The 22636-nt window shown below is 37.9% G+C and overlaps 2 protein-coding genes across 3 annotated transcripts in view; one reads left to right on the forward strand and one right to left on the reverse strand.

The window, feature by feature from the left end:
• The window catches only part of LOC122641811 (callose synthase 3-like), a 66468-nt gene extending 63300 nt beyond the window's left edge, over positions 1 to 3168 (forward strand). For both annotated transcript variants that reach the window (XM_043835114.1, XM_043835115.1), the window contains 6 exons: positions 206 to 318; positions 420 to 649; positions 763 to 1560; positions 1670 to 1720; positions 2523 to 2708; positions 2871 to 3168. In XM_043835114.1, coding sequence (XP_043691049.1) covers positions 206 to 318; positions 420 to 649; positions 763 to 1560; positions 1670 to 1720; positions 2523 to 2708; positions 2871 to 3116 — 1624 coding nt within the window. In that variant the 3' untranslated portion in view covers positions 3117 to 3168. The remainder of the gene's footprint in view (positions 1 to 205; positions 319 to 419; positions 650 to 762; positions 1561 to 1669; positions 1721 to 2522; positions 2709 to 2870) is intronic.
• A 4845-nt stretch (positions 3169 to 8013) lies between these two features.
• Positions 8014 to 21339, reverse strand: LOC122641809 (nucleoid-associated protein At4g30620, chloroplastic-like). Its single transcript, XM_043835113.1, has 7 exons — positions 21140 to 21339; positions 16990 to 17135; positions 10974 to 11074; positions 10837 to 10876; positions 10307 to 10378; positions 8408 to 8464; positions 8014 to 8315 (listed from the first exon to the last, which is right to left on the reverse strand). Exons 1-7 carry the CDS (start codon positions 21231 to 21233, stop codon positions 8241 to 8243), a joined length of 585 nt encoding a protein of 194 aa, XP_043691048.1. The 5' UTR covers positions 21234 to 21339; the 3' UTR covers positions 8014 to 8240.
• Positions 21340 to 22636: the final 1297 nt, after the last annotated feature.

A 22636-nucleotide genomic window follows, 5' to 3' on the forward strand; every position in this document is an offset into this window, starting at 1 on the left:
AGCTGAGCATGTCAGAAGATGAAATTCTGAAGACATCATAATTAGCTAGAAATGAGTATTTTTCTTAACTTCTAATGTAGGTTTGAAGCAGCTGCAGCTTCATAATCCATAACCCTAAAGTTCGAAGATTATACACATTTCATTGAGTATGCAGTGCTTAGTATATTCTGATCCTTCGTTTTTCTCCATGTTTCTGCCCACTAAGGGTCCGGTTCCACTATGGCCATCCAGACGTATTTGATAGAATTTTTCACCTGACAAGAGGGGGTATCAGTAAAGCATCCAAGATCATCAATTTAAGTGAGGATATTTTTGCAGGTATGCTCCTGACTGTAACCTCCTCACTGTTTGTATGTCGAGAAATTGTTACATTAGGCTAAGCTTTATATCTATATTTTTCATGTCGATGTGTTATGCAGGTTTCAACTCTACTCTTCGTGAAGGAAATGTTACTCATCATGAATACATGCAAGTTGGCAAGGGGAGAGATGTGGGTCTTAACCAAATCTCTCTGTTTGAGTCCAAGATAGCTAATGGCAACGGTGAGCAGACGCTAAGCCGTGACATATACAGGCTCGGACACCGTTTTGATTTTTTCCGGATGTTGTCATGCTATTTCACCACAGTTGGTTTTTATTTCAGTACCCTGGTAATGTTACAAAAAACAACTCCTTCCCCCCCCCCCCCCCTCCAAAAAAATATATATATATTGTTATTATGTCCTATGGTTATCTGATTTGGTTTTTGCCTTTGTGCTGACAGATAACTGTGCTCACTGTCTATGTATTTCTTTATGGTCGCCTTTACCTCGTTCTTAGTGGACTCGAAGAAGGTCTGCTTACACAAACATCCATTCAGGACATTAAGCCCCTTCAAGTGGCTCTTGCTTCTCAATCTTTTGTGCAACTTGGGTTTCTGATGGCCTTGCCTATGATGATGGAGATTGGCTTGGAAAGAGGATTCCGCACTGCACTAACTGATTTCATAATGATGCAGTTACAGTTGGCCCCTGTATTTTTCACGTTTTCTCTTGGAACAAAAACCCACTATTATGGAAGGACATTGCTTCATGGAGGAGCAGAATATAGACCTACAGGCCGTGGGTTTGTGGTGTTCCATGCCAAGTTTGCTGAGAATTACAGATTATACTCTCGCAGTCACTTCATCAAGGGAATCGAGTTGATGATTCTACTTATAGTGTACCAACTTTTTGGCCGTATATACAGAAGTGCAGTGTCATATGTCTTGATCACATTCTCCATGTGGTTCATGGTGGGCACATGGCTTTTTGCTCCATTCCTTTTCAATCCATCAGGATTCGAGTGGCAAAAGATTGTTGATGACTGGACTGATTGGAATAAGTGGATAAGCAACCCAGGAGGTATTGGTGTACCTCCGGAAAAGAGTTGGGAATCATGGTGGGAGAAAGAGCAAGAACATCTTAGACATTCTGGGAAGCGTGGTATCATTGTGGAGATTTTGTTAGCATTACGATTTTTTATCTATCAGTATGGGCTTGTTTACCACTTGAGCATAACAACGAGGACCAAAAGTGTTCTGGTATGTTTTCACAATTCAGTAACCCCCACATGCATATCCTGTCAATTTTATCCTGTCTATTGGGTTGCAATATTGCTGATAATTTAATCAACATTTTCTTGGGTTACAGGTCTATGGTGCATCATGGCTTGTGATTATTGGCATATTGATTGTGATGAAGGTTAGTAGCAACAATCCATCGTTCCTAACATGAATGTCTTGAAATGAATTTGTAATAGAATACAAACCAATAACCAGCCAATAAAAGGTGAAAGCTAGAGAGCAAGAAGGAGAAGGAGAAGAAGAAGAAGAAGACAAAGGGAGAGTTGCTGAACCACGATAGACTCAGCTTAGAGATCTATCGTGGGCTTTTCCTTTCATTTATAATCTATCTAACTTACAATTATAGTCTGAATAGGAAACCTAATCTAGCCAGGAAACCTACTTAGAACATACTACTGACAACTAACTACTACTAACAATTAAAAAAAAAAAAAAAAAAGCATAAAGCAAAACAATACACCACGATAGGGACACTCCCCCTACCATAGTACACCATAGTACATAAAACTTGTACTCCCATGGAACAACTTTAAAAGAATTTAAGTGAGGGTGGCATCTCCCAAGATCTTAGCCGACCACATTTAATTGGGATAAAGCTGAGTAGTTGTTTTGTTGTTGCATATCTCAAGATCTCTTGTGGAATTCCTTTCCTTTTTCTACAGTTAGCAAACCACATGCCAATGTGTGATTGTGTGAGTGTGTGTGACTGTGTGTGTGTGTGTGTGTGAGAGAGAGAGAGAGAGAGAGATCAAACCCTGACAAAAGTTGGGGCACTTATTTTTTTTTTATCCTTGGCAGTACAACTGATGTGCTGCAGAAGGTCTAACGTGATACCAACTTTCATCTTAGCATTGAGCTCTAGATGTGAGCTATGATTTTCTTGCCTCGCTTGGTTTGACAGGTTTGTTGGTTGTCTGCAGACTGTTTCCGTTGGAAGACGAAAATTCAGTGCCAACTTCCAGCTTGTGTTCCGGTTAATCAAGGGACTTATCTTCGTGACATTTGTCTCTGTTTTGATTGCTTTGATAGCACTTCCTCATATGACAGTGCGTGACATCTTCGTCTGCTTTCTTGCTTTCATGCCAACTGGATGGGGATTGCTCCTGGTTGGTGAAACATTTCATTTTTTCCTCATGTCCACTTATTATTTAGTCTATGCATGTAGAGGATTGCATCTTTTTATTCACTGCTATCTGCAGTCCAGTTTCCCTTTTCATCTTTATTCTTTCATGAAGGATAAATGTCTTTTGTTATTTTTTATTCATCAGATTATGCAAGCCTGTAAGCCTGCTGTTAAACGTGCTGGCTTCTGGGAATCAATTCGGACACTTGCTCGTGGCTATGAAATTGTCATGGGATTGCTTCTGTTCTCCCCTATTGCGTTTCTGGCCTGGTTCCCATTTGTTTCTGAATTCCAGACACGAATGCTGTTCAACCAAGCCTTCAGCAGAGGTCTACAGATCCAACGTATTCTAGGTCAGAGAAAGGACCGGTCATCTAGGAATAAGGAGTAAAATTCTCACAAATGATAGCAAGTACATTGTTCAGTATATTTAATGTGATTAATGTATATAAAGTTCCTTATAATCTTAGAGTAAAATAGGATGGCATTTCTGTGGATCTGAAATTAACTTCGTCTGCCACTTATCCCGCATGTATTGATGTTTTATCTGCTGAGGTTTTGTAAATGGCTTGAAACTGATTTTAACAGCATTTTGCATTGCAGTTTAATGTTTATAACTCAGTGTTTTTTGGACCTTAGGTGGAATTTGTTGACATTTATGTGTTAATGATCAAGCTGTAAAGTCATTAAATCTTTTATAGTGGTTAAAGTTGAGTTCAAATTACAAAACCTACTTGTTCTGAAAATGTACAGATAGTTCTACACATCCCACCTGCATATGTCGCATTCAATTTCAATAGTATCATAAATTTTTATTCATATTTTAGGGGCTTTTTTTTTTTTTGGGGGGGGGGGAGAGTTGGGGAGGAGGAGCTGAAAGGCTGGTTATTAACTGCTTCAACTATTGTCCCCATCAGTTTCATTTGCGGAGCTTTAAATCATTTGAAGGATGTTCAAACACGCCATGTTGCTCTGTTTATGACTTATTGTATCTATTGTCCATTGTTTTCTGGAATGGCATTAATAGGGTTCAGGAAAAATTGGGGGGGGGGGGGGGGGGGGAATTTGAATGCAGAAATGTAAGTTTCATCGCAGAAGCCTGTAGATTTCTCAGTTATTGCAAACGTAAGCGTGTCATTGGCTTGTCACCCATATGGATAGCGACAAGGCGTAATAGGAAGGCAAGGCAAGGGGAGGGGGGTTGGGGATCCTCTCCAGTGAGCGTGGAGTGCCCAATGAGCATCCAATGGCTGGGTGTGCACCAGGGCATGTGCGAGCCAGACCAGCAGTTGGATGCCTCATTGGGCGATCTCAACATTGGAGAGGTCTGAGAGGATCCTAATCAAGGGTGTTAATTGGTTTAGTTTCAGTTAATCGTGTTGGTTTTTAGTTGATTCAAAGTATGAAAGATATATATTGAACTGCTTATTAAACAGTTACAATATCCCAAATCGAAACCAAATAATAAACGGCTTTTAAAGAGTTCCAGTTGTACTTTTATTGGTTTCAGTTTTGTTGTCGATTCAAGTTAACAGTTTTGGACCCAATTGAGGAGGAACTTAATTTTGAAAATAAAAATAGGTTAAATTAATTTCATGATGTACATAGAATGCTAGGAGGCACCAATTTTTTAATTGTTCAATATGTATAATAGGTTTAATGGCATATCGGTTTTAATCGATTCAAAATCAACGATTTATAAAATCCAATCGAATCATTTAATAACTGGTTTTACTTTTAAAAATCAGAACCAAACTGATTAGGAAATTGTTTGATTCGATTTTATGGGAAAGAGTAGTTCAGCGAAAATCAGACCTGTTCAAGTTTCAAGTAGAATCGGCAACCGAATCGGCCTCTATGGCTTCCAAATCTGATTCAACTGGAATTGGCTGGGAATTGATCAAAATTGTCCTGAAACTTAAAAATTCAAATCCATCTTTTTTATTGAAAGACACATATATTCTATTTAAAAAGAAAAAAGACTGAGTTTTCCTTCACCCATGACCATGGCATTGGTGGTGATAATAGATTAGTTTTGACCCCTAAACAGAGAGAGATATAATTGAGCATAATGATAAGTAATACAGCGAATGGTATATATGTAAAATTTATATATTTTCTGTGGCCCCACAAAGAAACAGATCATTTGAGTTGTGTTTGATGGCAACTCCTATTTTTTGCCACATGGCATGTCAATGGAGTAATGTGAACATTTTTTATAGAAAAAAGATTCTGTTTTTGTCAAATGTCATATTTTAGCTTACCATTTAATACATAATTTTCATTGTTTTTTCAATAGTCTTTAGAGATTCCAGAATTGTCTAATTTTTGAGTCATTTTAATCCTTTATTATGCCATTTCAGTTTAAAAAGGGTAGAGGAAGTGATTAACATTACAAAAGATTTTATTTTATATTTTTCTACTCAAAATATGAGGAGAGAGAAGGGAACCCACATTTTTCAACGAGAAGAGAGGATAGAGACTTGAAAGGGAAGTATTCACCAAACCAAGTTCAAATCAATTTTGTACTTTAAATTGATTATGATTTATGAGAGCTCTTGTTTGTCATGATGATGGTGATGTGTTTAATTTCAATGTTGTTTTATCCTTCTAATTTATGCTTCATGGTTAATTTTAACGATGGTTAAATATGTCATTAGCCACTTTTTCTTCTTTTGCCTCTCCAACAAGATTGTGGAGAGCTGGAAGGAACCCCAACTGTGAACTTAAGACAAAATTGTTGGATTTCGTGGTTTTTATCTAGATCGGTTGAAGGTTTGGTTCAATGATCTAGATTGGCTAGTGGAGACGATAGAGAAAAGGGTTGCGTTTTGTTGAGTCAAAACTCATGTGCACAAATGATATATGAGTTGGCAAGCACTTTCCTTAATAGGTGTGGAAACCAAATGGTTACTTGGGAAATGTGTGTTTTCTCTACCATGAGAAGAAGAAAGAGAATGATTGGGGCACATAGTCTTCAAAGAGGTAGAGTCTTCAAATATGTGGAGTTTTCAAGAAGGTGGAGTTGAGTGTGGATTTTTCCATTCAGCCACTAACAGCAAACTAACACCGTCAGGTTTCATGGTGCTTCAAGTAATAGTTTCAAAAGTTGAGTGTGTCGAGCAATCGGGCCATAGTACAGCTGTACAGGGGTTTTACAAGTAATTTATCCTAAATTTAATCTCCCTTTCTTCCTTGGTAATTCAAAATCTCTAAATTACTCGTGTTTGTCTTCTCTCCCTTCCTGCAGTTCCCTCCACTAGCCCATCTGTACCAGCTCCCACCCCCTAGACTCTACCACCGCCCCTTCCCCCTCCGTTGCCCTCTACATCTCCCCTCTCTGAATAATGTATCCAAGTAACCACTCCAAAGCTTTCCTTGAATGTGTTGTAGTCATGCACTCTATGGTGCTACAAATATGGCGAATATGGGTTGAGTCACATCACTTGATATTATCCTAAAGACCATACGCACCCCCAATGGTGCACCTAAGAGATGTGTGAATTGGTATCCAAGACCGCGATTAGTAATGCACTTTTCTATTGCGCTCCTTCGAGTTCTACAAAGTTGTGCTCAGACTCAATGATGAAACTCTAAAGATATGATCAGCAAAACAGGAAACTAGAGGTGTGTTGTGTAGATGAGCAAACACACAAGAAGAGAGAGTGAGAAAGAAAGAAAGAAAGGCTCTTAGAATAATCCCTTAAGAGCCAAGGACGTTCTCTATTTATAGAGGAGATGAACTCCTTGGAAACACTTTTCCCAAAAGATGTGACTCTATTGGAACTAGCCATTATCGGGACTCAATAAGTGTTGGATGGCATCGAATGAAGGTAGTTGGCACCTGCGACAAGCCAAATGGCGCCAAACAACCTACCCCGATACTAGAGTGAATACCCCAAGCGTCGGACAGATAACAAAGAAGGCCGGTAGGAGCTCCTGAAAGGTCTTGGCACCCACAATAGAAGGCCGGGATCGGCAATGCATGAGACGACGTACATTCGACACCGGCAAGTCCACCTCAACACTGGACAAAGAGTAAGTAGTATAGGTTGGAACAGTCCCTGATGGAACACGACACTTTAATATATTTTATCCAATGTATAATAGCCTACATTCGACGTCTATATAACCCTAAATGACACTAAAATGAAAATTACTGACGTCGAAAAAGCCTTATCCGATGGCAGCCAAAAGGAATCAGGATACAAGTCTGGTTCCGAGAATAAAGAAACTTCACACAAATCAAAGCCTTGCCTCACTCCGGCTTGACTCGGATCGGCTGGGTTCATGCATGAGCATGGTTCCTAATCTCGGATCGTATCGATCGAGCTGATATTGGCCGGATCGGATTGGTATCAACTGATGCCGATCCCGAGATGCAATCGATCCTTGACCACTCTGACTGAAGTTTTTGGATTTTTTTCATCCCGAGATCAACACCCACCAACTCTGGTGGATACATGACCCAATCCATGTGAAAAGCATCTCGGACCAACCCCAAAATGTGGGAGGAGAGATACCTCTCTTCAAGAAATCCTACCATTGTAGATTTATAGTTCCAATTCCTATACATTAACTTTTCTTCTTTCTAATCCACTTCCAATGTGTGACAGAAAGTTTCTTCACAAAAAGTGCTTCACAAATACTCACCTCCAAAAAATCAAAAGTTCATACCCTGTGGCAGGGAAAACACAAAACTAATTTTCAGGAGGATGTATTTTGAAACTTCACCCTTTTTTCTTTTTAAAAAAAATGCATTTTACAACAATAGTTCTAGAACCTTTATCCCTGAGGTTCGTTGACCGGTACAGTTGTGCGGTTCCTCTCATAAGGGGCTGAAATGACCATTCCACCCCTGATCGAACACACTGCCCGGGTGAAGCCCCACCCCCTTTTATTAGAGGCACTAGGGAACCGTACCGGGTAGGGAAACCACAGGTGATAAAATTTCACAGTTCTGCTCGAATCATTGTCGTAGGTCATTGTTCTGCAATGGGATCACTAACTGATGGATTGAACCCAGTGGCATTTCTACACCCTGCACTGAAATGACGGTCGAGAAACTCAAATGACAGTTAAAAAGAAAACCACAGGCACCCTTTGAATACCTTTATTGGTGACAATAACGAGGCTGCCTCAGGCAAATGTGGTGATAAATCTGGTCTAGCTTATCTTAATACTCTCGGATCCCCCATGAGTAGCTGGATTATATGTATCTTAAATGCCTTACTTACCCTTTTAATTTTAAGCCAAATGGTATGAATTGACAGGAACATGAAAATCAGTATCATGTAATCCAGATATTAGCAACAGGTTGCTCAAGGAATAGATAGCCTTGGTTATTAAAGTAACAAGGGCAAGATTACAGGCTCTCATTCTACTACCATTCCAATAACCATGAGTAAAATTTTGACGAGATTCTGATGGCATGGATACATTGTAAATGACCATCTCAACAGGACTAGTATACAAAATTGAAGCTTGCTCTCACCAGCATCATGGAATACGATCTTCACTTCAATCCCTCACTGAGGCCTTGAGGCATTCCTAAACTCTGTGCAAGATTACTCATCCTGTCCTTCATAGCCTACATAAACAAGCCCATATTAATGTTCACATATATAGAGATAGAGAGGGAGAGAGAAAGAGAGAGGTCATCTTGAGCAGATGGCGCCTCACCAGAACACTCTTCTGGTGCGCATCCTTGTATGCCTCCGTAACTAAGAGCGAAAGCTTCTGCATGAACAGGATGAATGTTGCCCGTGAAATAATTTCATTTAATCTCAAGTCACAGTTTAAGCTATATAACTGAGAATCAAGGTGCAGGATAAAGAAATTCATCCCAGAAAAAAATTAAAGCAATATTAACATTTAATCTTTACTTCTCTACATTAACAGCATAAGATAAAGTCGTGTCTGTGAACAAATGCTATTCTGTTTTTATTTAAAGGTTGTTTTCATCAGACTTTAGGTAGTATGATTGATATTTATCAGAAACAAATAGTATGAAGTATCATGCAACCAAGTACATGCAAAAGAACATGAGAATCTGAAACTAGCTGACCAACCAGTTACGAAATTTCAAGGGGAATGAATCTGATTAGGATTGCAAGCAGGGGCAGTTGGCCAAGGAATTGGTACTTGACTGGAAATAAAGCAGGAGCTTAAAAAATATATGTTTCCGAGATTTTGAAATACAGGCCAAAATCTAACAGGAATCATTATTTTGATTACTTCATAGAAACAAGATTTTCTGAATATTATAAATACCAGGTTTTTATGTATTTTTATTTTATCTTTCATGTACATACTTTATTTAGTTAAAGAAATAAACGAGGTTAATTGGAAAAACTATTTCATGACTGAAAGAGACCTTCGTATCAGGCTCCATGTCCTATGATCTCTACATCTCTGCAGAATCTGTCGACTATTTGGTTAAATCATAAAGGACCCAGTTTTTATCCACAGCCGTGTATGTACACGGTTGTGCCTTTAAACCGTTGGATGGGGAGGGGCAGAAGTGTAATTACACATCCCCCTCTCTCCCCCCATCCAACGAATGAAGGCATGACCGTGTACGTACACAGCCGTGCATAAAACCTTATGCCAATCATTAATATCCTCCATAATTATTGTTGTAAGGACAAATATCAATAGTATGTATTGTATATTCACTGTTTTTTATTCCAGAATGTCAGATGAAGTTCCACAATTTCAAGAGGGAAATGAAGAGAAAAGAGAAGTTAATTTAGAAAAAGAAAATGGAAACTTTTATAATCATGAGCCATGACTGTGCATTAAACTTAAAATCTACCTAAATATGGTAATTAAACTTTTCATGGCATTGTTATTCTCCTATTCAAATTCAATGAATTTGGTTGAAAAGTAAAACAGAATTTATTTACTTTATTTAGTTATACAATTATTGTTGGTAATGATTACAAAAGTTTCCTTTTTTGGTGGAGGGGGCAGTTTTAATTTCACTTCACTTCCAACAAGGAGCCTGAATGACTCCTACCATCAAAATTAAACAAATGGACCTAAGCAGAATCTATATTATCTAGGATTGTTCTATTACACTTGCCATTGTGAACAGAGTCCATGAAGCAGATAGAGTGTATTATTAAACCATTAGGCCAGAAGTGGCATTCCAAAGCCCAAATGTCTGAACCAAAGACATGATCAAGCAGCCCCAAGTGTGTTAAATTGTACAGTTTTACAAACATGACCCACAGGAAGGTGAAAATTTCATCCTTCATCAATTTAAAAGAAACAAATGGCAGACAAAATGTGTGAAAGTACAGGACTTTGCAGCTTTTGAAACTTTGTACCAACGTAACTTTCAAAGTACAGTCCTCATCATTTCATATATTTTGAGTTTGTGACAGTGAGTCACAGTATATTTTTTCAATGTGGATTGCACCATGGATCTCCACAGAGTCCAATTGTTGATATGGTTATGATGATTATTCAGAAATGCATAAGAAACCTCAGGAAAGGCAGAACGATTATAAATTTTGTAAAAAGATTGAGACAAAGAAATGCATAACCAGCTTAACAAAACAAATATTCACTTACTTCAGGTCCTAGCTCCATTGCAGCCTCAGTTATCTCAGTGCGTAAAGGTTGCTGGTTTCCAGAAAGTGTAACCTAGAGAAACTTCCAACAATAAATAAAAGTAGAGTCCCTTGAAGAAAAAGGAATGAAGTGAAAAGAAAAATGAAAGCAAAATGGCTCACATTTGTGTCATTAAAATACTTCTCTTTAATGTTAAAATGATAAAATACCACAAAACGTCTCAATCTGATGTTACTAAATTTGTTCAGCATTAATGAAAATCTTAGAATTCAGACAAAAATGAAAAAACAACAATGTTCTTCTTTTTGGATACTACATCCTCCCAATTCACTAATACGAGAAGAAATAGAAGCACCTTTCATTTAGGATATAAGAAGAGGAAGTGTGACAACTATTTATAAATCTGAGATGATATAGAGCAAATTAAGATCAATCTCAACTCCTAACACTTAAACTTGCATTATTTCATGAGCCAATTGAGCCTAACTTTGTTTGAAGCAATTTTTAAATCATGATAAAATATTGCATACCTTAATTAGTTCACCTTCACAGTAACCATCAAACTCTGCACTGCAAAACAGAAAAAAGCCACAAAAAACAAAAGGAAATTCAGTATACCAATATCAAATGCATTAAAATGAAAATGGGGTTTGGAAATAGTACACACGCAGCAAGTTCTTTCTGTACACGCACTGCTTCAACTTGGACAACCATCTGTGCCTTCTTAACAGTTTCATATAGATTTTGCATATTTCCTAGAATTCCTGCCTATATTCAAGTAACATGACAGAAAGGTTAATTTTCCCATGAAAAGCTTAACTACTAAAAGGATGTTTTGTCATTATTCTCCATCTCAAACATTGAAGATTTTAAAATTCTTGCAATAGATGTAAGATGAACACAGGATACCATAAAAGGATGTTGCTGGAGGTGGGTGCCTAGCCAGATTGATTTATAAGGATGTCAAGGGATATTTAAAATAATAATATTTATACAAAAAAATCATACTTAACTGAAAATAGCATATCATAATCCAATATAATACCATTTCGTAGAAACGTATGCATCAAAATATCTCTCGTACAAATAATAGAAAAGAAATGAGCCATCCCTAGCATAACCACTAGTTGCCAGTTGCCACACATTCTTGAGATATGGGGTCATACATTTCTTTGATATAATGGGGGGAAAAAAAGATGGATGCCAAAGAGAGCACACACTCGAAATCTATTTCATTCCATACCTCATATTACAAGTTTCTTCATCAGTCATATTTAACCCCCCCCCCCTACACACACACACACAAAGCAAGTGGTGGTGGAGTGGGGAATCACAACAAAGTTCACAAAAAAAATTTGGGGTCCCGGGGGAGGGGGCTGAGGGGCATGTGCACGGACCATTTCAACAGGAGGTTAGGACAAGGTTCTGACTCTTTGAGCCCAACTACCATGATGGAACATATATACCTACATCATATGCATCACACATGAACGTTATCTTATAAATTTAAAAGCCCTCTCCCTCCCAACTTTAGCTAACTTATCAAACCAGGAAAAATTGAGTCTATAGATGAACAGAGAACAAACATTGGAAAAGAATATTTCAACCAAACCTTTTGATCGAGAGTTACAAGGCAGAACTCCATGCATTCCTCCCTTCAGGTATTCCTGTCTTGGTTCAGGACCAAAAGTGGATCACACGTGCCATACTGACTTCAGTCCAGCCCTAACCAACTTTGCTGCTCATCTACTCCAAATATCAGTTAATTGTTACTCTCCTATGTCCCACCTAAGAGTGCAACAAGGGCATGTTGGTTGGGGCTTGGGGTCGAACCAAGTCCAATCCTAAGCAGGGAACAATTATCCCATAACCCTAACCTAAGGTGCTCAATCAAAGCCCAACCAATTTTGACATACTTAATGTGAGATGGGTCTACTTGGGCTTGGATTACAGTACTGTATCATAATAAAAGGAAGCAATATTTGAAAGATTCAAATTCTTTGAAGTCTTTTGACATATAAAGAAACATTGACAGTTAGCAGGAGAGACAGAACCAATAGGTGGGTCTGGTTAACAAGCTACAAATTGAATCCAGAGCAATCTATGCAATTTAGTCCATCTTACTAGCTGAACAAAATCCTAATCAAGGTTCTCCAGGATTTTCCTTCAAGCTTTGGCTTCTTTACAATTGGTGATGCAGGAAATCAAGAAATGTCAAGGTCTAGAAAAGGAAATATATTATCAAGTGGGTCCAATGAAACACACTAATGATTTGTGCATGCCGAAACATTATGAAAGGCTGAAGTTGCTCATTGGGGGTTTTTCTGGATCTCCAATGAATGTACGGAACCTGCTAATGATTTGTCAAGTTTTTCTTGATCTGTTCATCAAAGGGTTATTTTCTCCTTTTCTGTTTTTTTTTTCCCAGAGGGACAAAATTCATTTTATTGAAAGAGAAATAATAGAAATGCATAGTAATCTCCTAATCTAAGCTTCCATGGGTAATGTAGAATCGGACTTTAACCAGTAAAGCCAATGAGAGATCAATCGCAATAGGATTGCATATAGGACAAACCAGTATTAAGAACAGAATTCTCTCAACACTTATTTTAACATATGAAAGAAGAAATAAAAAAAGATATGACCAAGGCTTCACCACTTGGCCTGCGGGGAATGGAATCACCAGCAAACCCAACCTAGATTTTTTTTTTTATTATTAAATTAAAGAGAACGTGTGTACATCAGAAAAGTGCTTATCGGAGATACAGTTATCCTTAATGGCTGTGGAAGCAAGATTCCTAAGAGCACTATAATAGAGGTCATTACTGTTCCAATTAAAACTAATACTAGTAAAGTTGTTAGTTAGATCAGCTAACACAAAATAAGTCCGGATTAGGTTCCATGGGATGCACATATGATCAAAAGGCTGTAGAAAAGTGCCTAAAGTTCTATTGCTGCACCAGATTGCTTTTACTTGGATCTTGGCTTCTGCAGCATGTTTCCACCCCTGCAGAATTCCAAACAGTTCGGCCTCCAGTATGTCTGTTGTAGTGAGAGAACCTGCAGATGTTAAAACACCCTGCCCAGCATGTTTCTACCCAACCTAGACTTCACCTCCTAGGGTTGCTGCTGATTCACTACAGTAGCATGCATCTCACATAGATAACACTTTCTTCAATAGCCAAAATTGTTGGAAAGCTGCTCCTTGTATTTATAAAAGTTAGCATAAAGGTAGTAAAAAAGAGAACTCTCCATGCGTGGGAGAACTGGACAGAATAGTATCTTTCTAATAACAAAAACAGAAAGGGGTAGTGACTAAAAAGGAAAACTCAAAATAGAAACTGCCTACTAACGAGAGACTTAGTAACCAAGTACTTGTACAAAATAGAAACTAAGAAAGACACAATCTACTAAGAATATTCTAGCAAGCAATCTTCAATCAATCTTCAAGACAGGCTAGATATCTTTCCATGCAAAGGGGTATATGGTAGCCAACACAATCCATGCGGACTCTCCAAAAATCTTCTAGATATCCTCTCCATGCAAAGCAGCAACCATGCTCCACACAAAGAACAATATGGGGCCCATAACAATATGGAGCACACACAATCTGCCAAGAATCTCCTATATGCTGTGCTGGTCATATCTCCAAAGAGGGCCCCACACAATCTTCTAGAAACTGCAGGTCGCCAATATTGGGCCCAATATGGACCTGCTTTTACCTTAACCATGGGGGCACTAATATGGGCCCAGTTGGGCTGGGCATTCTTCCTTCTACACTAGTCTTGTACTGCATCAATGGGTTCTCTATATCTTGCTCTATAACTTCTGTTTGGTGTTGGAATTCAGTTTTGATCAAATTTCTTAAAACAGTTTCCAGTTATCATAGGTTTATCTGTCATAATCGGCCCAAAAATGGGAGACCGTATAAAAGCCTTGTGATTGATTTTTTTTTCTCTCTGGAGTTTTATTCTAATGATTGTTAGCTAGTTTGGAGCTACATTCAAGACCCTTGAAAGTAAGCAGCTTCTAATGCACCGTTGGTACGATTCCTAGAGCTCCACCAGTTTGATTCCCACAAAATCTATTTGTCTTGATTTTTCCAGTTTAACTGATGCAGTTGTACGCATCAATGCAACTCTACCATTCAAATACTAGATATATGATGTACCTAAAAAATTGGCAAAACCCATAAAGCCCTCCTGAGTCCTGATTCAATTGACTATCAATAAAAAAACTACATAAGCCCCTCTCATATAAATCAGCTGGCATATCTAAATTCAACATAATTGTCCAACATATTCATCCTAAACCCTAATTCTCCTACTCAATAATTTCAAAACCCCAACCCAAGAGTTGTCGTGATTGAGCCTTTACTGGGAAGGTTCTCCAGCAGTTGGTTTTAGGCTATTTAGCTCTTATAACAGGTGTCAAATTGAAGAACAGTTCACCGATAAGGCATCAAATTGTGGTTGAATTTGATAACCTTCATTGTTTTTTCTTTTCCATTTTTCCTCCCCATCTATTTCCTCCCGAGTGGATTAGTCATAAAAAATTCAAAATGCAAATTCTCCAGCCCCCCCTTTCTAATATACCTTGAATACTATTGTTAAAGTGTACCGTGGTAATATGGTGCATGTATGGGTGCACTGTGGGAATGTGTTTGAATTGTAACCATAGTACTAAATCTTGCCGTGGCGAGATTTCGGAAATTTCAACTCTACTGAAATGAAATGCTACTTCGAAATGAAAAAATTCAAAATTTCGGAAATTTCGGTCATTTTGTTTCGGAATCTCGCTTATTTCAGTCTAAAAAATGAACCATTTCGTCGAAATTTCGGTTATTTTGGTCATTTTGTTCCGGAAATTTCAACTCTACCAAAACGAAATGCTACTTCAAAATGAAATAATACAAAATTTTGGTCATTTTGTTTCGGAATCTCACTCATTCAGTCTAAAAACTGCACCGTTTCATCGAAATTTCGGTTATTTCGGTCATTTCGTTTCGGTATTTCGGTCATTTTGGCATTTTGCACCCCAAAATGGCCAAGCAAAAACTCATAAAAAAAATACAATGTTTCGGCGAAATTTCGATATCTCAGAAATATCGGTCTGGCCGAAATGGTCCTCTGAGACGAGATTTAGTACTATGGGTGTAACTAGATTAGTTCTTTAGTTGTTATTTCCTTTTCTAGTTATTCCTCTTATAATAATTAGACTTAACCTCCAAGTAGGATTTCTACTAAGAGCTGATAACTTGATATTATATAAACAAGGGGCTAGACCATGATAGGGTATTTCTATGCCCCTAAAGTTCTAGCTCCCTCTCCTGCATCGACATTGCCTTGTTCCTTTCTCCTTGTTCTCCCTTTCTCTTCTCAAGCTTGGTAAGTACTGATTGCAGGTTTCTCTGCTGCTACATGGTATCAGAGCAATTTTAAATCAGTACATCTTCTATATCTGTTTTGAAAGTCTTTAGAGGGCCTTTCTCGTGGCTGCAGCAGCCTATGCTGTCATACATACCATATGAGACTCTAGTTAGAGTCCCCCTGCATATACTACCTACTTCTTAGTTTCCATGGAGTCATTCATCTACAGAAATTGATTTTATTAACGTAAGGCTGGTGGTACACTGTTTCTGGTTAGAGTCTCCCTGCATATACTACCTACTTCAGCAGTTTCACATGGTATTTTAGGGCTTTGTTGGCCCTCATGGTAAGCCTCTTCAATACCTGTTCGAAGCTGATCCAAGCCTCCAATATTGAGTAATTAAAGTTCTCCAAAGAGGCTGGCGATACTCTATTTTTCTACATTTTCTGGACAATTTTCATTCTAAGATTATTAGAGATCAGACCATCAATCTGGTCTGATTTTTCTGGGCAGTTTTAGCCCATCTGAAAGGGTCCCTCAATCTGTTTTGTGTCAATCTGACATCTCGATGGTTTGATTTCTGAAATCACCCAAAAATCTGGGTTTGTGATTTCAGAATCCTTCTATATCGCTACTGGTCATAGTTATCAAGGGGACAAGGCGACCATGGCGTTGGAGAGGGGTCTAAAATCAAGGCAACACCAACACGGCAGCAAGGCGTCCGCTTAGTCCATCAAGGAGCCTGGACGCCTAGGCGTTGGCTTGATAACTATGCTCTACTGTTTCCTATTTATTCATCAGATTTGGTTCCTATACTGCTGGTTCTTCTATTGAATTAGTATATATGTCCAGTTAATCAATTCTTCTATTGGATTAATGTTTTATTCATCACATTTGGACACCTATCGGAATAAGGTTTCTAAGTTAATCAGTTCTGGTGAGTATTTCCTATTGGTGCTGCCGCTGTCTTCTATTTTATCTTCTTTGTGATTGGCTACTGATTTTTATTTGTAGATATATGATATATCTGGGACTCTTCTTAGCTAATGGGAGACTGATGCCTAAAATCACATCAAAAACTTTTTGTGGTAGCCTCAAACAAATTACTGCAGCCTTGGGCAAAAATTGGAGTCCAATATCTCTACGAGAACTTGAAAAGTGGAAAGCAAACAAAGGAAATGACATGAAACTTAAAACGCCATGCCATGATTAAATATTTGTGCATGTTACAAGAGTACTGATGCATGGAAATGTCTGAAATGCAGATGAAGGTAGCCATGAATCAACTGGAAGAAAAGGGTAGCTAAATTTACCTTTGATTGGCCATCATCATTATTATCCTTCTTTCCTCCAAATAAACTGTAAACCCGAAAAGATTTTGGATTACGTGATCTTTTACTTCCAGGCCAGGATAAAGCTGGTATACCAATTGGAACAGTGTTTGGGCTTAGTTTATTACCTGAAAAGCAGAAGAAGCCACAAGAAACGGATTTGCAATTGTCTCTGTTAGATAGCATAAACAGAACCTAAAAGCATGCATCCTTGGACAAAGTAATAGCCAACAATCAATTTCAAAAGGGTATAAAAATTGAAGGGCGTCGAAAATTCTGTTCTTTCACCATTGCTTGATATACATAATCAAAAGTATGGCTACATTATAACCATAAAGAACTTCAAGCTCTAGGAGCATATTGCCTCGATGAAATTATCTAACTATAGAGGGTGGAAAAACATAATGGGGGTCAAATTGCAAACCACAAAAATGAAGAAACCTATCATATGGCAAAGCTTCCTCCAAGGAATTAAAGAAGAAAACTGTAGAGTGACCATCCAACTCTTATTCTTAAGCAGGCTCATCAATAACCAATAAACAAAACAAATCCCGTGGCAAAATGATAGACCCAAGGAATGTAAGTATATTTTCTAAAGCATCAGACAGCATCCACAAGGTCCTTGTTTGGTTGCATGCTTCTATATGCACAGTGATAACTAGCCCTTTGGATCGGTGATAATTAACCACATAAATCTCAGGATTCAGCATTAAAATGAAGCATACAAAAAGGGGAACTGGGGAAGTAGATAGCAAACAATAATGAGTTCCTTAAGAGGCAATTAAATCTAACCCTTTCTAGAAAGATCCAATCATCATACAGGTTAAGGGACCCCTCATCAGGCATTTTCGTCTTGTACTTGACTCAACAAGAACCTGACTGACCCAATCCAATACTTTGGTCAAGTTTGGTTTAGGATTTCAGAAAATTCGAGTTGGCTTTGGTTTGAATTCTTCGGAGATGTACTATACCTACAAATGCTGGAAACTTTATAATTTTGCATCATGTCACATTGAATCACTTCTCTCCTTTTCTTTTTTTCCCCTTTTGATAACTGAATCAATTTTGATTCAAACATTCACATGCCTGAACCAAAACCCATGTCCCTTCCTCCTTCTCCCTCCTACCTCCTCTCTCTCCTTTCTCCAAATTCCCCTCATAAACAAGGTTCGAAATCTTGATTTCAAGGCCAGTTTTGGGGCTGATATAGCAGGTTTTGACCGAAACTCGGTTGAAACCTGGTATTTTTCTAGGTTAACTCAAAACCTTGGTTTCGAGGCCCAGAAAGTGGTATTTTGCCCTGATTTTTTCTGTGCTGCCTATGTTTGACAGTTTACACCCAATCCATGAATTAGTTTCACAAAATGAACATTCAAAATGGTACTTGTAGTTTTGACCCAAGTTTGCTAGTGTACACTGCTATTGGAAATGATATTGAACCAGATTTGTCACTTATTTAGGCCAAATATCATTTAAGTAAATGGTTTTATAAGATATTATTCAGAAATAAGCAAATACCCCCTATTTGAATTCAATTAAAATAGTCAAAGTAGGACTCTCCGAAAACAGCAACAAGATCAAATTTTGAAACTAGGTATGTTCAGTATATAATCCAATTGCTAAATCTGAAGTCTGATTTGAATCTCAGACTTGGACAAAAGAGAAATTGAAATTCCAGCAAGTATGATATGCACAAGAATAGAACAGAAAAACAGAAAGTACTGACCTGATTTGATGGTGGACAAGAGGAAGAAGAATGGAAAGGTAGAATGATATTTTTCAATGTATGTAAGGGGGAGTGTTAATGTACTTTGGGTACTGTCCACGTGAACAGTGCTGTGAACAGTACCATCCACTGTTCACATGAACAGTAACTAGAGATGAGAGTTGTTAGTCAGAGGCAGTTTGGGACTTTCTTTTGTGTGTTAGCTCTACCCTATCATTAATAATACTGGTGAAGAGGGGAGAACTATTTTTTATTCGATAGTTCTCCCCAAAAGATTACAGCCACTTCTCTTCTTCTTCATCTTCTTCCTCTCCATCTTCTCCATTAAATCTGATTTTATTTACAATATCGACCAAGCTTCTCATGTAGAACTTGATTGAAATCCCATCAGCCTTGACCTTAGCATCTGACTAAAGGTTGCACTGCATCTCAAAGTACTATTCTGAATCTCACAAAACATAGAGGGAGAAAAGCCAAGTTCTATTATTCATCATAAAAATTGTGGGGTAGAATTTAACCCTTTACATCAATATATAGAGTTGAGTACTAATTCTTAAATTCTAATTCGGAAACTTAAAAAAGCTGGAAAATTAAAACTCCTAACTATGGGCTATTTGGAGTGTTCTACTTCAAATAGAAAACTTTTAAGGCAAGGAACTTCAAGATAAGACAAGGAATTTAAAGAGGGACTTATAAATTATAATCCAACCCAACTACCTACATTAATTAAAGAAAGAATAATATTTAAAACTCTCTAACAGGAACCACAGGCCCTTGTTTGTCCTTGTACTGGTTCCTATGCTGGTATTTGTGTATATACCTCCTCCGATCTGCATCAACCTATTCTTCGAATATGAAGACAAGGCAATAACCATCATAACAACCCTCTCCCACAGCTATTAGAGCTCAATTGCAAATCCAAGGAAATCATATTGAACTAACCAAGCTAAATTGTCCTAAAAATGGGACAAGACAAGAAATCAATTTCTGAGTTTTGAAAAAGGAATACTAGATAGTAGACTAGAATGTATATCCTCCTACAATAACTGCCACCACCAATTCATGATGAAATACTTCCATAGCTTCAGCTTTTCTGAGCCTAAGCTGGTAGTCCCTTTTACCAGTATCACATACCGAGTTAAGGAATTAAACCATCCAACAGACAACCTTAGTCGTTCAAACTTTCTTTCAAGGAAAATGTCATGAAAATATTATTCGAAGTGCCTGTCAATTTATAGGTCATCAAAAGAGCAACAAGGACCACCCACATTACGTTCGCCAGATTATACAGCTTCAATTCATGTCAAATAAAACTCATTAACTGCCTGAATAAATCAATCATAATGGATTTGAAAGCCACAGAGAAGAAAAGCCTCTGTTGATTCAAGAGCATGAAACTAAATCCTAGACAACCTCCTACACTCACTAAAATCAAGCTCCAGGTACTTAAGGTAGAAATGCTAGACAATGCAAGATGCTCTAAATTATCATATCAAAACAGTCCAAAGTTCTAAACTTAATAAAAAGAAAAAGAAAGAAAGACTTTCCTTATGAATCAGCAGAAGCAAACTGAGCATATCATTTCATATGAAATATCCAAAAAATCAAATTTTAATAACAAATTTCATCCATGCAAACCCAATGCATATTCTAACATGAAATGTTTAAATGGAAAAATCATATCGACACCTCAAGGGGTGTTATATCATTCATAACCTGACTTTTCTACCCTCCTATTCAGTATTCACACCACAACTTCATCTCTGCAACTTGAAGGCAAAAAGCTATGTCAAAATCGATGTCAACCAATGATGAACGGTGATGGCAGAACGCAAGTTCTTCAACATCAGCGGTGGAAATATTTTAGGTTCAAGTTCCCCGCAGTAGACAGCAACTTTCCAGCAGCATTTCTCCAATGGCATTTTTATTGTTTTAATTTCTCTATTCACACATAGGGTTAATCTATTTGAAGGCGAGGTTTAGACCTTTAGGTTCAAGTTCAATGTTTTACAGATTAAGGTTTTCATAGATTAAGGTTTCAGGTTGCCAGAAAAAGGTAGGCAGAAGGGAGAAGACGGACGATTTCACGGTTCACACTCCATGGAATTTCAAGGTTCGTTACATGGTTCATGGAGATTCCAGAGACTTTGATATTTTCTGGTAAGATTTCACCACCCATGGTCTTGTTTAAGGTTTTAACCAAATGAGCATGTTTTCCCCCAAGAGGATATGCTGTAATAAGGAAGCATGGGAATTTCAAAGTTAGGTTAGAATTTCATTTGTCAATCCGCCTAACCATATTTTAATATCCGCATTCGCTGATTAAAGATGAAATCTAATTGTTAAATGGTACAAATAAAATCAGCTAGAACTTAAAGCAGAAGAGAACAGGAGAAGAAGACTTACAGAAAAAGATAGAGGAAAAGCTAGTGAGGCTTTTGCAGTCATTGATACTGTGCAAGTTCGAAATCTGAGCAGTTAAAGTGCTGGTGGACGCCATTAAAGAGGATCGAAGAAGATAGATAAGAACGAGGATAGAGAGGTTGAGAGAGACGAGAGAAGCAGCAGAGATTTTTTAGTTCTGTGAGAAGGATAGCTGAGATTTTTCATTTTCCCCCTTTCGTGGATAAAAATGCTTAAATATTTCGAAGGGCAAGAGATCTCTACTTGGTCGCCTCCACCCAGGGGCAGAGACGTCATCTCACTTTACTGTGTCCTGTGATAGGACGTAGAAAACACAACCAAGTAGAGATCTTTTTTCCATAGCATTTTTAATATTTTATCTACAAGTTGCCAAAACAAAGAAAGAAAGAGAACACAATACAATATGCATGCATATACTCATGATATATAAGTGTAATAATGGGCATTAGTGGTTCTACCAAAAAACAAAAAAGGACATTAGTGGGAAGAAATCTGCTTCAAGTGTTCAATGCTCTCCTAACCCCACACTGATACCGATCATACTCTTTAACGTGATCGTTATCCTCTACTACCCGCTGCCTGAACAGCATTTGTTGTTCCCTCACATGGGGGCAAAATGACGACTTAACCTCCCTGCTTGAACACACTGCCCAAGGGAGGTTAAGTCGTCATTTCGCACCCCATGTGAGGGGACAACACTGTGCTGTTCGGGCAGTGAACAACAGAGGATAAAAATTCCTCTTCAATGATCTCCACTCAGAGCCGTCTCATAAGTTTCTTCCAAAAATGGGAAACAAAAATTAATTATTTAAGAAAGAGATTGGCACAATGACACTTATAGTTAGAACATCTAATTTTCTTTTGATTACCTCATTTTATTTTTATAAGAAAAAAATAATTACTTGATAAAAAATCATATCTATGTTGATGTCTCTACATGTGCTTTCATTGCTGGCACTACATGATCGACCAAACAACGATCTCTTGCCCAAAAACTTATAACTCATGATAAAAAAGAGTTCTCAAAATAATTTAAAAGAGAGAGGGTACTTTGAGCAAGCAACATAGAAGAGAGCATCAATGAGATGTGATAGAATGGTTTTGTACATAAGAGGGCAACAATATCATTTCATGTTGAGAGATAGAAGTCGCTAGCATACCCTACCCTAGTGGCATAGAGGAGCACACCAATGAGGTATAACCATAGTACTATATCTCGCGATATATCGGTATCTCGGGCCTATCGAGATATCCGAAATATTCGAGATATCGCGAAATATGACCGAAATATTGCATTTTTTTTGCAATATTTTGGGGGTCCATCTCGGGGGGTATTTGGCCATATCTAGGCCTAAAACTTCATGGACAGCCTTATTTAAGCTTAATAAACATATTTAAACCATAAAATTGTAAAAATGTGAATTCAAATTGGTGTTTTGGGCTTGCACCCTTGATTGACATACGGTCGCCGACCCTAAT

Source organism: Telopea speciosissima, chromosome 10 (genome assembly GCF_018873765.1).
Source record: "Telopea speciosissima isolate NSW1024214 ecotype Mountain lineage chromosome 10, Tspe_v1, whole genome shotgun sequence".
Classification (NCBI taxonomy): domain Eukaryota; kingdom Viridiplantae; phylum Streptophyta; class Magnoliopsida; order Proteales; family Proteaceae; genus Telopea; species Telopea speciosissima.